This window comes from Onychostoma macrolepis, chromosome 02 (genome assembly GCF_012432095.1).
Source record: "Onychostoma macrolepis isolate SWU-2019 chromosome 02, ASM1243209v1, whole genome shotgun sequence".
NCBI lineage: Eukaryota > Metazoa > Chordata > Actinopteri > Cypriniformes > Cyprinidae > Onychostoma > Onychostoma macrolepis.
In genome coordinates this window covers 8433412-8449300 of record NC_081156.1, presented here as the reverse complement: position 1 = coordinate 8449300, position 15889 = coordinate 8433412, and the positions used below count along the sequence as shown (strand labels likewise).

At 38.7% G+C, this 15889-nt stretch overlaps 1 protein-coding gene across 1 annotated transcript in view; it reads left to right on the top strand.

The window, feature by feature from the left end:
- cacna1eb (calcium channel, voltage-dependent, R type, alpha 1E subunit b) overlaps positions 1–15410 on the top strand; it is a 78506-nt gene extending 63096 nt beyond the window's left edge. The window contains exons 36-44 of the mRNA XM_058753512.1: positions 3252–3348; positions 3523–3628; positions 4906–5013; positions 10061–10161; positions 10317–10363; positions 11368–11473; positions 11724–11814; positions 12240–12385; positions 13963–15410. Of these exons, the coding sequence (XP_058609495.1) occupies positions 3252–3348; positions 3523–3628; positions 4906–5013; positions 10061–10161; positions 10317–10363; positions 11368–11473; positions 11724–11814; positions 12240–12385; positions 13963–14523 (1363 nt within the window). The 3' untranslated portion in view covers positions 14524–15410. The remainder of the gene's footprint in view (positions 1–3251; positions 3349–3522; positions 3629–4905; positions 5014–10060; positions 10162–10316; positions 10364–11367; positions 11474–11723; positions 11815–12239; positions 12386–13962) is intronic.
- Positions 15411–15889: the final 479 nt, after the last annotated feature.

Sequence of the window (15889 nt, the reverse complement as noted above, 5' to 3'; positions counted from 1 at the left end):
TTTAGCAGACGCTTTTATCCAAAGTGACTTACAAATGAGGACAATAGAAGCAATCAGACCAACAAAAGAGCAACTATATGTAAATGCTGTGACAAGTCTCGGTTGGCCAAACGCAGCACACTTAGCAAGGTTTTCTTTTTTCTTTAATAAATAAAAAAAAACAAGTAGATAAAATATAAATAGAACAGTAGAAATAGACTAGGAGGAACATGCCACTGACGTCTATATGACTGGATTGCTAATACTATATAGCAACATAAATGCATAAATCTGTATTGAGAATCTTTACATATGTTGAGGAGCCTCACCTTTCAGCTGATCTGATATTCGCTAATGAAGATGGAAAATTCCTAGTCTAAATAAATAGCCAATTGTATGTGTAATATTTACTCAATAAAATCAGATGATTTCCTATTAAGACAGTACAGGGCCGTCCTTTGGGCTGTGCAACCGGTGCGGTCACACTTGGGCACCCCTGCGCTTTGAGGGGGCCCCGCGGCGAACGGACCAAAGGGGACCGAGGGGGACCCCACCTCCTTATAGCTCCCTTCCTCTATTTCTATTGTGCTGTCTGGTTGATCTGCATGTATGTTTAAACACATTCTTATTTTATTTTAAAATTATTTAAATTTAACAAATCACTCGACCTATAAGTCATAAGAAAAGTTATACAAATGTGTTTTTGCTACTCTGCAGTGCCATCAACAAATGTTCTGTGTGCACATTGCTAAAACTTTACTTGGTAATGTAAATGTTGACTGTTTTCATTAGTGATTAGTCATTGCAGCCCTAGTTAAGTTGTTAACTAAAAAAAAAGTTAGTTAATTAAGAGACTTGAACTTTGTTGCAGGTTACTATAATTCAGAGAGTTTCAGTTTCTCTATGCTTACTACCAAAGATCAGTTGAAGGTAATGAAAGTATTATCTTTCCATGCCAAAGCTAGTTTAAACTCAGTAAGGTCAAGAAACTATAAAAAAAATTGTTTTCGTCTAAGAATAAGATGAAGGAATTCATTAATGCATGTTTAGAAGGCCATCTCAGTACCTACTGTTTAATCTGTTAACTAGGATAAAGTTGAAGTACTTTGATTTTTAGTTGAAGTATTTTGATCATTTTTATTTATTTATTTTCAATTAATGTTTGTATTTATTAGTTTCCAGTACATGGTTGTTAGGGTTTGTGTGTGTGTGTGTGTACAGGTTTATATATCCTGGTGGGGACTTAAACCTGAATACACACAGACTCATGGGGACTCATGTCACGGTGGGGACCTAAATTGAAGTCCCCATGGGTACAAAAGCTTATAAATCATACAGAATTAGTTTTTTTTTGAGAAAGTAAAAATGATGAAATTTTCCTGTATGGGGTAGGTTTAGGTGTAGGGTTTGGCGTAGGGCGATACAAAATACAGTTTGTACAGTAGAAAAATGCATTACGCCTATGGAGAGTCCCTACAAGGACAGCTAATCAGACATGTGTGTGTATGTGTGTGTTAAGGTGAATTCAAGCCATATCGTAATTACCATTATTACAAGATATCAACTTGTAAAAAACCTTCACGTCCTCGTAGAACTCCTAATTAGAACGTGTGAAGTGGGAGTTTTCTGAGAGCTATGACTTGTACCACCTGACCACCTCAGATTCATTAAGTGCTATGTTTAGGCATTTATAGTGCGATAGTTCTGGGTCCGAGTCCAAGCGTGCGAACAGCTCCAAGTAGAACGTCATGTGTTGCCATCTCGAAATTACAGTAATTACGATATGGCGTGATTGCAGCATTAATTGTTTAGGACTACCAGATATGTTAATTTAGATCGTATTTGTTTAATGCTGTTACATTTCAGATAAAATAAACATTAAGAAAGGTGTTAATAGAAGAGTGGATAGAATGCAGAACTGAATATAGGTCTGGAGAGATTTGTTGTCTCCTCTTGTAAAGATATAGGTGTAAAAACAGTAATAATAAAACAGTAATGAATAAAAAAAACAGTTTGCCGAGTAAGTGCTCTGAATAGGGTTTATTGTCAAGAGTGGCTTGGGTTCTATGGAGATTTTTTTCTTAAAGGCATTAATGCAGTGATAGGGTAGAACAATGATTTACTGATTTTTACTGATATTTTTTTTTCTTTAAAAAAATGCTATTCATTTTTATTGTATATTCAAACATTACTGTTTTTGCAAACATACCTCTCATATTTCACTTTCATAATTATCATATTAGTTTCCATGAACCCATTAAACTTCATATGTAGCATCAGGTGTTTCTTTTCAGGAGAAGGAACTGAAGAGCTTTTTGGCATCAAGAGTACCAAGGATAAAGCCAAATTTAGACAGCCGGAGATCAGCATGTAGTGCAAAAAATAGCTTTTCTCATAGCCCAGTGGCCCAAACAACAAAGTTTGAAACAACAAAAACTTGAAATTAGTAGCCAACTAGAGGTCTGTACCGGATGGATTTTTTTTTTAGCAAAAAACAATGATATGCTTTGTCCTGCAACTTTCTTGTCCTACTCCTGTTTACAAAAGCCCACAGGTAGAGGACTACGTGGATTCAGTCTCTTTGCAGTCCCTCTCCCCAAACATTACACCTCCCTCCTGTGGCAGAGGATATTTTTTTATCCATTTCCCATGTGCACACATTGCTTTACCTAACTTTATTTCATTTGTTGCAGCAGGCAAATGAAAGGTGCTTTCCCTCACTGCCATGTACAATCGCAAAACATTGAGAATGTAAATCGTTTCTTTCTTTTTCTTTTTAAATGGAAACCTTTGGAGAGCTACTATCCAGCAGAGTTTAACTCCAGCTTTAAACAAGCACACTTGAATTAACTCAGGACTACTTGAAAATTACAGGCAAGTGTATTGGTGCAGTTTGAAACAGATCTGCAGGAAAGTAACTCTCCAGGAGAACATTTGGCAACACACAGTTGTGGTGTTTTGTTCCTGAATGAATTAATGTTTTTGAGCAAATCTGTTGAATTATTGACTCAATGACTTACTCATAAAAACAGTCACTTTCATTCTGGAGAAACGAATAATCACCATTTTGTAACTTATGTTGGATTTACTGTATTTTGTTTTGTGTACATTCAGAAGTTTAGAGGAAACAATGTTCTGTACAGCAAAAGAATGTGTAATATTTTGTTATTTCTTTAGAAGTGTGGTATGCAAAAATAGAGAAGAATAAATGCTATTCTCAATTGTTCATATGAGAATCACAAAAATTGAATACTATTGCTTTTCCCCTCCAGTGGCCGTATTCACTACACTGCCATGTATGAGATGCTAACCCACATGTCTCCACCTCTTGGATTGGGAAAGAAGTGTCCTGCCAAAATTGCCTACAAGGTAGAAAAGTTGTATCTTGCAAATGCGTTTCATTGCTTATTTGTGGTATTTTTCTGTACGCTACTGAAATACAGAGAAAAAAAATACTTAAACAATGTTAGTACTAATAACTGTTAAAAACCTGAGCATTTTAGATCATTAATTTTTGCAACCATGCTTTGCTGCTGTTGGCAGAGACTGGTTCTGATGAATATGCCAGTCGATGAGGACATGACGGTTCACTTCACATCAACACTGATGTCTCTGATCCGCACTGCACTGGAGATAAAAATCGCTAGAGGTCAGAATTTTAAATCTGTACTTTAAAAGATTAGTAGTATACTGACAATTATAGCATAATTTACCCATACTGTTCCACACCTGTATGGGTGTGTCTCAATAAGCTCCCTATGCTGTGCATCAGTAAATTGTGTACATAAATTCAGGAACTGGAAAGGACCCTTGCTTAATACACATTGGGACACTAATGATTTTCTGGCGACACCTCTGCAACAAGGGTCCACATCATTACTGTTACGGGGCTGACGAGACGTGAGACGTGCGGATGCATGTGCAAGCTTTTATTGACAGGAGACGTGGTCTTAACAGGCAGGGTCGAACAATGGCAGAAAGGTATATCATAGTCAATGCAAAGAGTAATCGAAAACGGCGTGGGTCAGACGACAGCGAACAGTATCCAATAGGGCTTGACAAGAGAGGTAATCCAAAATGTAAGCAATAGTCCAGGCAGGGGAAAACACAATCCGAAACAGGCAAGGCAAGACTAGGGAAACTAACAGGGCTCTGTAGGGCAGCGATAAATGCATATAATACTAGGCAGTGAGGGAAGGAAAGTCCAAGGCTTATAAAGCATGTCTAATATGTTTCAGCTGTAATCAGTGCAATGTGTAATCTGTGACAGCTGTGTGATCAGTGCAATGGATGATGGGAAATGCAGTCCAGTGTGATGTATGGTGTGTGAGTCAATGTGGTGAGCGAGTGACCTCTGGTGGTGAGTGAACGGAAGTTCACAGACCAGATTCGTGACAATTACTATATTGGAATTATTTAGTGAATTCCAATGGTTGTCCCAGTCAGTGAAAGGTGGAGTCAAATGCAGGTAATTTACTTGGAGAGCAAATTATTTAAGATTAAACAGCTATGAGGCAAAAGAAAGGTAAACAACTGTAATAGAGTTTGGAGAAATCTCAGTCCGGGGCCAGGCAGAGATTGTCAGCAGGCAAACCAGCAAGATAGTCCATGGAGAACCATGGAGAGATGGATATTCCAGGAAACAGTCCAGGTTCAGAGCCAAGAGAGCAGGCCGACAGGCAAACAGAGTCTAGAAGGGCAAGCTAGAGTCAGTATTTGAGTGAACAGGGCATGACGTAAAGAAAAATAAAACTAGGCTGATTTTTTTTTGCAGAGGCCAGGGATGAGACAAATCCCAGCACTACATAAGTGACAGAAACACTCTTACCTTTATATTTTATGAGGATGCAAAGTATGCATGTTCTTCAGTTTTTCAATCTATCAACTGTATTCATCTCTTATTTGACACCATGTGTGTCCTATCAGGGGGCGAGGACCGGCTACAGTTGGACATCGAATTGCAAAAGGAGATAAGTGTCATCTGGCCACACCTGTCCCAAAAGATTCTGGATCTGCTGGTACCCATCAACAAAGGTGAGACTCAGTTGCGATGGAAAATAGTAATAGGTTAAGTTACTATCAATATGAATACACTGGAGTGTTGAATAGCTGAGCTAGTACAAATATACCCACACCTGTACGATCGCTCGCAGAGAGACTTTAAAGATTCTGAGAATTAAAATCCTAAAAATAAATTGCAATGAAGCAAGAGTTATGCAAAGCGACGTGGAGAAACATCCGATGCAAGTTTTCCAAAGCCATGAAAAGAATGAAAGGAATGAGTGGAGATAAGGTGGCGAGTAGCAAATACATGTTTCAAGTAAATGTTGTTACACCATACTTCTGCTGCTGTCGTTTTTTCTGTAAGCGAATTTAAAAGGTATGCAATAAATGAAATGCTAAAAGAACATATAATAATTAACCTTTGTTTTTATCAAAATTAACATAAAATATAAAAAGATGCAATAATTTACCCAGTTTAATAAAATAAATGAACAATCATAAAATAAAGTAACATGTTTGTGTTATTGAGATGACTCTGACTATTTTTTTCACATCATGCTAAAGTTTTCAGACTATGAGCCATTCACACTTCCCATAAAGGACTGATTATGGAAATGGTATGGTTCTTTTGTATTGCAAACATGATACTTGACTCTTAACTGCTGCTAATCTTTATTCTTTTGTCTATAATATTTTGACCATTGGTACCTGTCTCACACCTAGATACATTTCGTTATTGCATCGTTGTTGTGTTTAGGGCATAAGCCTGAGCGGCACGACACATAATAATCTACATCCCGTCTCCAGCAGCGCGGGGGTGTCGGAATGTTCGAATACAGTATACCGTCGCTCAGCCTTTCGAACTTATTTTTGTCCCCAAACGAAAACGAACTTTGTTTGAAGTATATCCTTATAGTATAGAAGTAAGAGTTTGCAAGCTTACCGATTTCAGCGTTACAAGAGGAGAGGATGTAAGGCTATAGCCATAACATAATTCCTACAGCAAGAATAGAATCAGCATCCAAATAGAATAGAAACATTGCATCCAAATGTTCCTAAAGATATCAGACCCGGTCTTCATTCTTCAAAGAGTACTAGGACGTGAAAAGGCACTACTTAAGACTAAGGATGGTAGAAGGGGCCATAGAGTTGGCCACTTCCTGAGAAGGGAGACAGATCAAACTTTGGTCACGCAGGCTATAATTGAGGATCTGATGTATCCTGAGTTCTATACTTGATCATGAGGCTTTACCTGGTACTTTCCAGATTGGGTCTTAACTTTCTTGGACAGGGGTGTCCAGTCCTGTTCCTGGAGGGCCAGTGTCCTGCAAATTTTAGGTCCAACCCCAATAAAACACACATAAACCAGCTAATCAAGGTCTTACTGGGCAAACTGGAAACTTCCAGGAAGGTGTGTTGGGGCAAGTTGGAGCTAAACTCTGCAGGACAGTGGCCCTCCTGGACCGAGTTTGGACACCCCTGATCTTGGCCTGTACCTTAGAGTTCTTGTTCGAAGGGTCGTTTTGCACAAAACTATGTTTTGTTAAATGTTTGGCCTTTTATGTCTTTATTAGACAGGACAGTGTAGATGAGACCGGAAACAACAGGGAGGAGAGAGAGGAGAACAGAACAGGCAAAAGCCCTTTAGCCATGATTTAACTTAGGTTGCCAGTAGCGCAACTGTGCTATATGTTGGAGGGCTGCCCACAAGGTTTTTGTTGTGACAAAATTTTAGTTGAACGTATCTCCGGTTTTTGAATCCTTGTTGACTCTTGACTTGCCTTTGTTGCCAGCTGCTATGATTAATGTGACTTCTGATGTGCCAGCATTCTGTTTAGTTTTTTAAATTGTTTAACAAATTATGCCTGTCTTAATTTGTGCCCAGAACCACCTTGTTGACAACCTGTTATAAAATTAATTGTGGACATATACTTCCATAAGCTCACCGGCCACTTTCCCTTGCTAGTACCAGGTTGGATCCCCGTTGCTTTTAGAGCTGCCTTGGAAAAAATCCTCTGAGATTTTGGTCCATATTAACATGATAGCATCATAAAGTTGCTGCAGATTTGTTGGCTACACATCCATGACGTGATCCATAGATGCTCTATTGGATTGAGATTTGGAGACTGTGGAGGCCATTTGAGTATAGTGGATTCATTTTTATGTTTAATAAACCAGTCTGAGATGATTTGAGCTTTGTGACATGGTCTGTTATCCTGCTGGAAGTATCCATCACAAGATCATACACTATGGTCATACAAGGATGGACATGGTCAACAACACTACCCAAGTAGACTGTGGTGTTTAAACGATGCTCAATTGGTACTAAGGGATCCAAGTTTGCCAAGAAATGATCCCCCACACCATTGCATCACTATCATCAGCCTGAACCATTGATCCATGCTTTCAAGTTGTTTTGTCAAATTCTGACTCTCCCATCTGAATGTTGCAGCAAAAATTGACCAGGCAACTTTTTTAGTCTTCTGGGGCCGGTTGCACCAGCTAGATGTAAAAAAGCTGGGTGTAAGCCCTACGCTGGGCTTTGCAACGTCCAGCTTTACGATAAATATTTACACCTGTTGCACCAAATGAAACTACGATCAGGCACAGCTATGCCCAGCGTAGATGATATGTGTCCATGCTGACACATTCTCCCGCAGTTATAGATGTAGCCATTGCAGCGTGAACATCGTCTCAGCTATAACTACTAATATAGAACTGAATTGCTCAAGACATCATAACAAGTGAAGTCACCGCGCCATGATTTAATTGAGTAAACATTTTCTAACAAGTCTGTGTTTTTATATCTGAAGTCTCCCTGCACATACCCATGACAGATTTCTTCAAACAAACATTAAAAATGAAGGGGGGAGGTTAAGTAAAATATAATGAATGCAATACAATGCTTCTCACTAGAGTTATTTTATCTAGCTGACTATCGAGTTTATGTACAATGAATGTCTTTCCTGAGGTAAATGTGACTTTACGTGGCATTGTGTTTTACTAACGTCTTTCTGTGGCACAGTTTCTTTTAATAATCCCAGATCATATGTAATATTTTACTGCATAATTACCATCTGTACAGAAATATTTTTATTAGGTCAATTACTGTCAGCAGTGTGATATAGTCTACACCGAGCGTCGCAATTGATATCGCTTATCCTGCCCGAAAAGACCATAAACATTACAGTTCATGTCTGCAGTTATTAACTAACAGACATGAATCCTAAAACCAAATAATGTCAGAGCAAATCATGACTTTTCACTTTACACCTACCTCTGACTAGGCGTAAGACAGGGATCCTCAAATCTGGCCCACGAGATCCACTTTCCTGCAGAGTTTAGCTCTAACCCTAATCAAACACACCTGAGCATGCTAATCATTGTCTTCAAAATCATTGGAAAATCACAGGTAGGTGAGTTTTATCAGAGTTGGAGCTAAACTCTGCAGCGCATTGGCCCTCCAGGGCAAGATTTGAGGAACCCTGGCGTAAGATTTAGTGTCAGACGTAGCACTACGCCTAGATGGTGCAACGGGTATAAATTATACGTACGAATTAAAGCGCATTTTACATCCAGCCTAGTCTTACAACCGGGTGTAAGTCCAGCTGGTGCAACCGGCCCCTGGTGTCCGGTTTTGGACACCCATGTGAATTGTAGCCTCAGCTTCCTGTTCTTAGCTGATAGGAGTGGCACCCAGTGTGGTCTTCTGCTGCTGTAGCCCATCTGCTTCGAGGTTTGACATGTTGTGCATTCGGAGATGCTTCTGCATAGCTCAGTTGTAACAAGTTACCGTTGCCTTTCTATCAGCTTGAACCAGTCTGGCCATTCTCCTCTGACTTCAACAAGGCATGTTCGCCCACAGAACTGCTGCTCACTGTTTATTTTCTCTTTTTCAGACTATTCTCTTTAAACCCTAGATGTGCAAATCCCAATAGATCAGCAGTTTCTGAAATACTCAGACCAGCTCATCTGACACCAGCCACCATGTCACAATCAAAGTCACTTAGGCTGCGTTTACACTTGGCATTAACATGGGACCTATATCCGGAAGTTGTCCATATACATATTGAAAACACAAGTGTAGATGCGCTTCTGATCAGAATGTTATCTGATCAGCGTGTCCTGGTCCAAAGGTAGTCGAGGACGCATTGTGATTGGATCTCAGTGTAATGTAAACGCAATCCAGCCATCGTGTCGGCATTCGCAGGTCGACGTCACGCAAAACCCCGTCCCCACTTGTACACTTACTTTGATTTGTAAAATGTCCCACGACTGAAAATGGTTTTCAAAAGAAAACCCACCACTTCAGGTCGACTTTGCACTGGGGCCATCCTCTGCAGACGTATTTAAATATTGCACAGGAAAGACAGATCCGATCGGTTAACCAGATAGAGAAGTCAGTTGATGTTGCCAAGTGTAAACACGCTGTGTCCTGATTGACTGATGATCTGAGTGTAAGTGTGATCTGATCTGCTTGATCGGATCGCGGTGATCGCATGTTAATGCTAAGTGTAAACGCAGCCTTAGATTACCTTTCTTCTCCTTTCTGGTGCTCGGTTTGAACTTCAGCAGATAGGCTTTGACAATGTTTACATGACTAAATGTTGCTGCCATGGAATTAGCTCATTAGATACTGCATTTGCATTAACGAGCAGTTGAACAGGTGTACCTAATAAAATGGCCAGTGAGTGTATAGGAATAGCCCCTGAGGGGACATAGTAATGGAAAAAAATAAATGAGATAGGAGGAAACAATTATTTTTCAATGATTTTTAGTATTGCATTCACGAGAAACATTCTCTTTCAAAATATTGCATTCTCCAGAGAAACTTTGCATTCGCTCACGAAAGTTTACAGTTTTTGTTCCCGCTTCATAGTATTTCCATCAAAAGTTTTGCTAGCAATTACAACGTTTCTTGTGGAAACACAAAAGCATTGCCATCTAATTTTTTTGGCATCACCTTATTCCTTTAGGGGCTCCGTAAGTTAAACTGGCCTATGTTAAAAGTTTGGTTTGGTTGATGTAAATTAATCTGTTGTACTTTCATAATGACTGTGAATATGTGTCTCTCCAGACACGGACATGACCGTTGGAAAGATCTATGCTTCTATGATGATCATGGATTACTTTAAGCAGAGCAAAGCCAAGAAGTTGAGGCAACAGATTGAGGCACAGGTAGGCTGACTTTTTTGTACTCATTATTTCATGCTTTTTTTTTAACATATATATATATATATATATATATATATATGTTTTGTGCATACTACAGTATAAGGCTTTGTCCTTTTTATAATTTCACAATGTTTTTTTTTTTTCTCTCTTTTGTACAGAAAAGTGCTGCTCTGCCCCTGATAGCTCACAGTGCTGGATCAGCCTTGTAAGTTTTGTTGTCTTCAAAGAAGGGTCATGTTTAAAATAACACATAACTGAACTGTATTAATATATACTCCAAGGCATGCTTGATTTTATGAGTATATGGCACAATACAAATGTTTCCTATATCATTGCTGCTTAATAGCATAAAACCATAGCATAAACTATACTGTTATGTACACTTCATAGTGACTTGCATTCAGTGTTGGGCAGTAACTAGTTACTAGTAATTAGTTACTGTAATAATATTACTTTTTGCAGTAACTAGTAGTGTAAATAATTACTAATAATATTTCAGTAATAATATTACAGTTACTTTCCATAAAACAGCTTAGTTACTTAGTTACTTTTGATGCCTCAACCCCGCTGATTTAAAATCCAACATGACTCGCACATGCATGTGATGTCCCCAGTGCAGCAGGCAAGCTTGGAATATGGAAAAGCAGGTAGAAATATTGCATTATCGGCATGTGGTACATTATATTAATATAATATAATTTAAAATATTTTTTGAAAATTGAACAGTTTCTTACAAACTCATGTGATTTGATAAAATACATAACAAAATTTAATCGCATATGGGTAACAGAAAAATTGCTTCAAGCTACACATGACAATTAATGAGATGAATACAACACTTCTACTTGAATGCCACTATCAGTCACTATTGAGTGTTTGTAATAACTTCTGACTGAGATCTAATGTGGATTTTGGTCAAATCATGAGGCAGAAATATGTTGTTAGTAATATTGTAGAAGAATTTTATCTGGAAGATACACAGTTACAACTTCTGTGGGGCGTGAAGAAAAAGTAATGTAACTAGTAGTGTAACTAATTACTGTTGCCAGAAAGTAATAAGTAAAGTAACAATATTACCTTTGAAAGGAGTAACTAGTAATGAGTAATATATTACATTCTTTGAGTAACTAACCCAACACTGCTTGCATTATAGGTTTTTAAGGTTTCACTCACAGTATTGTGTATTAAAGATGTGGTTCTGTGTTGTAGGACCAGTGGAGGGTTTGTGGCTTTAAGCCCCATATCACCACAGGAGCTGTTATTGCAGCCCATGACCCACCGTACAGACAGCAGTGAAGACTACGATGCCTCTCAGGTACTAAAACTTCTTCTTCCTATTGAAATAGTTCACAGGGAAAAATAGATTTTTCTCATATGGTTTCTGAGTTAAACAAAACAATATGTTATCAGGAGGTTAACAATTAAAATCGTAAAACAAATAATTTTCTTGGAATAGATATTATGAGTCATAGTATTACAAATAGTAAAAAGTAAACTATAGAACGATGAGTTATAGACTAACAAGATGTTGTGCTGACTGTATCTAATGTGATGCTGATGCGCAGGTTGATGAATCAGGGTTGAATGGCATGTGGGGGGAAGATCGCCCACCTGAACATGCATTCAGAACCAGACACAAGAGCTACAAAGCTGCAGGTTGGTTACTGCATTTCCCTTGTAAAGTGAGAAGACACAGCACAACTCCAGAATACACAAATACACCAGCCAACGCTTGTCCAATGAGTCACCCTGCAAGAGACAAGAGCTGATAAAATGCATGCTCATACGTCAAACACTCTAGAGGACTAGGAGGAAGTTCTGAAAGTTGCAGCATGTTACTTCATTGGAAAATATGATTTGAGTAATTTAACCTATTTCTCACACATAAAATACACATATAGCACAAGAACTTACCCTTTGCTCTGCTTTGGCTTGAACAGTTCTGTAGTCGTGCTTTTATGAGAATCCCCATGAAAACACATGCAGTATAAGATATGAATCACTTGTTTATAACTCAATGAGTGCTATAGTTAACCTACTGTATGTTTACTGTGATATAACATCTGTTTCACAATTTACAGTGTCCCACTCAGACCAGACACAGTACATGGAAAAGGTGCGAGGACGACCAAAAGAACAACGGTTCTTACTTTCTCCGGATAACTCGAACTCAAAATCTCGTTCCCGCTCTCCCAGTGAGGAGCGCATACATGGGGTCACAAGACAGGTAAACAAACAGCTCAAACATCTATTTATAAAGGTTCACATGATCTCTCACAGCTTTTTGAGAAAAAAAAAAAACTAAAGGATGTTTCATTTACGTGTAACTAAACCTTATGCTACAAATGCTGCCCCCTGCTGGACAGTTAGAAATTAAAGAAGAAAGAACTGTTCTATAAGCCAAGATTCAGATCCAAATTGAGACACTAAGCAGTGAGACTCATGTCCAGAGCAAGACTTTGCTTTCGCCATCTAGAAAGGGATAGTTTACCCAAAAAAATGGAAATTACACGATTTACTCACCCTCAAGCTATCCTAGATGTATATGACTTCCTTCTTTCAGATGAATACAATCGGAGTTAAAAAGTGCATCCATCCATCATAAAATCCACTGGAATGCTACTCGTGAACGCGCATACGACAGTTAGCAAAGGCTAGAGATTACGGTTTATAACGTTTTAAATATGCATATTTTTCTTACAAAAACGCACCGATTCACTTCAAGAGGCCTTTATTCAGCCCCTGGAGCTGTTTGAAGCACTTTTTATGATGGATGGATGCACTTTATTGGACTTCAAATTCTCAACAGCCATTCACTGCCATTATAAAGCTTGGAAGAGCCATGACATTTTTAAATATAATATGAAAAAAGTCATATACACAGGATGGTTGAGGGTGAGTAAATTATTGCTTGGGCACTTTCCTATTGAGAATGGGTAACACATTTCTATCTGGATACTGTAGATGGGTCGTGGGCCCTGTGTCTCACCCGGTTGCCCGTTAAAAGCAACATTGCTCAAAAAGTATTGTATCATCAGCCTAAGCTCCTACTGTATCTTACAGGGTTAGTTCACCTCAAAATGAAAATTCTGTCATTAATTACTCGCTCTCATGTCGTTTCAAACCTGTAAGACCTCTATTCATCTTCGGAACACAAATTAGGATATTTTTAATGAAGTCAGAGAGCTCTCTGTCCCTCCATATACAGCAACGCAACTGAAATGCTCCCAGACCCAGAAACGTAGTAAAGACATCGGTAAAACAGTCCATGTGACATCAGTGGCTCAACTTCAATTTTGCGCTTTTTGTGTACAAAGAAAACAAAAATAACGACTTTATTCAACAATTCTTCTCCCCCGAGTTACCGTCTTCCGCCATTTTGGAGAGTACCATGACACATGCGTGCACTTTCCCCAGAACGTAAACAACACTGATTACGAGAATACTTTTTGTGACTGACACGGAAGAGAAGAAATAAAGTCGTTATTTTTGTTTTCTTTGCGCATAAAGTGCATAAAGTATTCTTGTAGCTTCATAAAATTACAGTTGAACCACTGATGTCACATGGACCATTTTAACGTTGTCCTTACTACGTTTCTGGACCTTGAAAGTTGCATTGCTGTCTATGGATTTCATTAAAAATATCTTAATTTTTGTTCCAAAGATGAACGAAGGTCTTGCGAGTTTCGGACGACATGGGGGTCAGTAATTAATGACAGAATTTTCATTTTTGGGTCAACTATCCCTTTAAATGACACTAGTTGGATTATCATCCTAAATACTTGAAATCTGATTTCTCCGCAGGGAAACAGCTCCGAAAGCCCCGTACCCTCCACTTCAGAGTCCAGCACCCCGAGCGGCAAGCGTCGCCTGTCCCAGACCTCCACCTGCTCACGCCCTCACATCTCCTACTCGCCCTTAGTGTGCCACACGCAACCTTCATCACATGTTGATGATGATGATGACGATGATGATGACACAACCGTCCAGCAGATGATAGGGTGCTGTAGTACTGCTTTATGGGATGACAGTGCTGAAGACCAGGAAGCAAGACAGCAGGAAAGTGCCCATTTTGAAGTGGGTGAATATCTGGGTTCATCCCCTCGCCGCTATCCTTCCGAGTCCTTCCTCGCCCTACAAGAGGAAGAGCACAGCCCTGATTCTTCCGCTCCTATGGAAACTCTTACCTTTGAGGCAGCAGTGGCCACCAGCCTAGGCCGCGCGAACACGGTCAGCGCCTCGATGCGCACAAGGTCGCGGATAGGCTGGCAGGTGCCCAACGGACACTTCCGGAAGAGATTGGCACAGAGCGTATCTCTCGCTGGCGGGGAAACTCTCAGCGATGCAGATGATGACAAATACTAGATCAGTCAGTAGAACAGAGACATAACAGGACAAATGTAGATTTCAAGGAGGACACTGAGGTGGATGCTGATCTTCACAATATTCAAGAGGTGTTTTATAGATATACAAATTAAATGTGTTCAATGAAATGAGCAACAGAAAGACTTCATATTTATATTCTCTAATTTATCATCAGATAGTGACTTTGGAAAGCAACCCATACATTTGAGGCCCAATTCAGGTATTAAGTGCTTTATTTCCAGTTGGGGATAGTGAGTTGATAAAGTGCTTAAATTTTTTTCCCCTCAGTTTCTTACATTTAACACCTTTTTTTCCTCAGTTTCTTAAGTTTAATGTCTTTTTCTACCAAAATACCATTTGTTTCTAATTCATCTCCGCCACATTATTGAAATTCGCTAATAATGCATATACTTTGTTTGAAGTTTAAGTCCAATTTCTAAATTGAATTGGCCATTGTAACTAAACGTGACTTCCAACTTGACTTCCAAAGTTCAGTTCATAAAACAATTTAAATTAAGTACTCAATTTAACTAAGTAATTTGTCAAAAACAACTTTCATATGTTTCCATAAAATACTGTTGAAACTGAAAAGAAGAAGAAAAAAGATTTTACAGCTGAGGCTTCAATTATTAAATGTTTAAAATTAGTTTAGATGAATGTCTTGTAAAGGGGTTTACAAATGTAAATTCTGACAAAGGTAAAAGGTATCACAGTCAAATTTGATGTCACAATCAATTCAGGAAGTGTTTTTAAAAATAAAAGATATCTTCTTTGAAAATATGTAATTTAATCTTTCTTTCAGGCTACTTGGAATTTGGATTTTTGTTACTGAATTTGAATGGATAAGCATCCTGATAACTTTATGTTTAAATTAATAAAATATTGTCTTTTTACCCTGTTTTAGTTTTCTGCTGTTTTTGTTTCTTTCTAACTTTTCCCATAGTATTCTCTTGTTATTACAAGGTTAGCCCTACTGCAGGATTGTATTACCAGTTGATAGGCACTACATGCAAATAGCCATTCTGGCTGGCAAAGGCTATTTTAAGTAACCCTGTCCACCATTGCTCAGCTATTTTACCTTCAGAAGAAATCATAAATTACCAAGTGGTTTTAATCAAAAGGCCCTGCTGGTAAGTGCTATAACCACACCATCTTGGAGAAGGAGCATGGGTGTCCTATTTAAAATATCCTTATTATGGATTTTTGAAAATTACCTTTCATGCAGTGTGTAACACTGCTCTAAGTGAATGTTGATGTCAACATGAAACATTAGCATATTGCCCGCCCACTTGTTGCACGCGCAGAGCTGGGAAAACTTGATTTTCACGTTGGTCTGAATGAAAATGCAAATTCATTCTTTGCCACT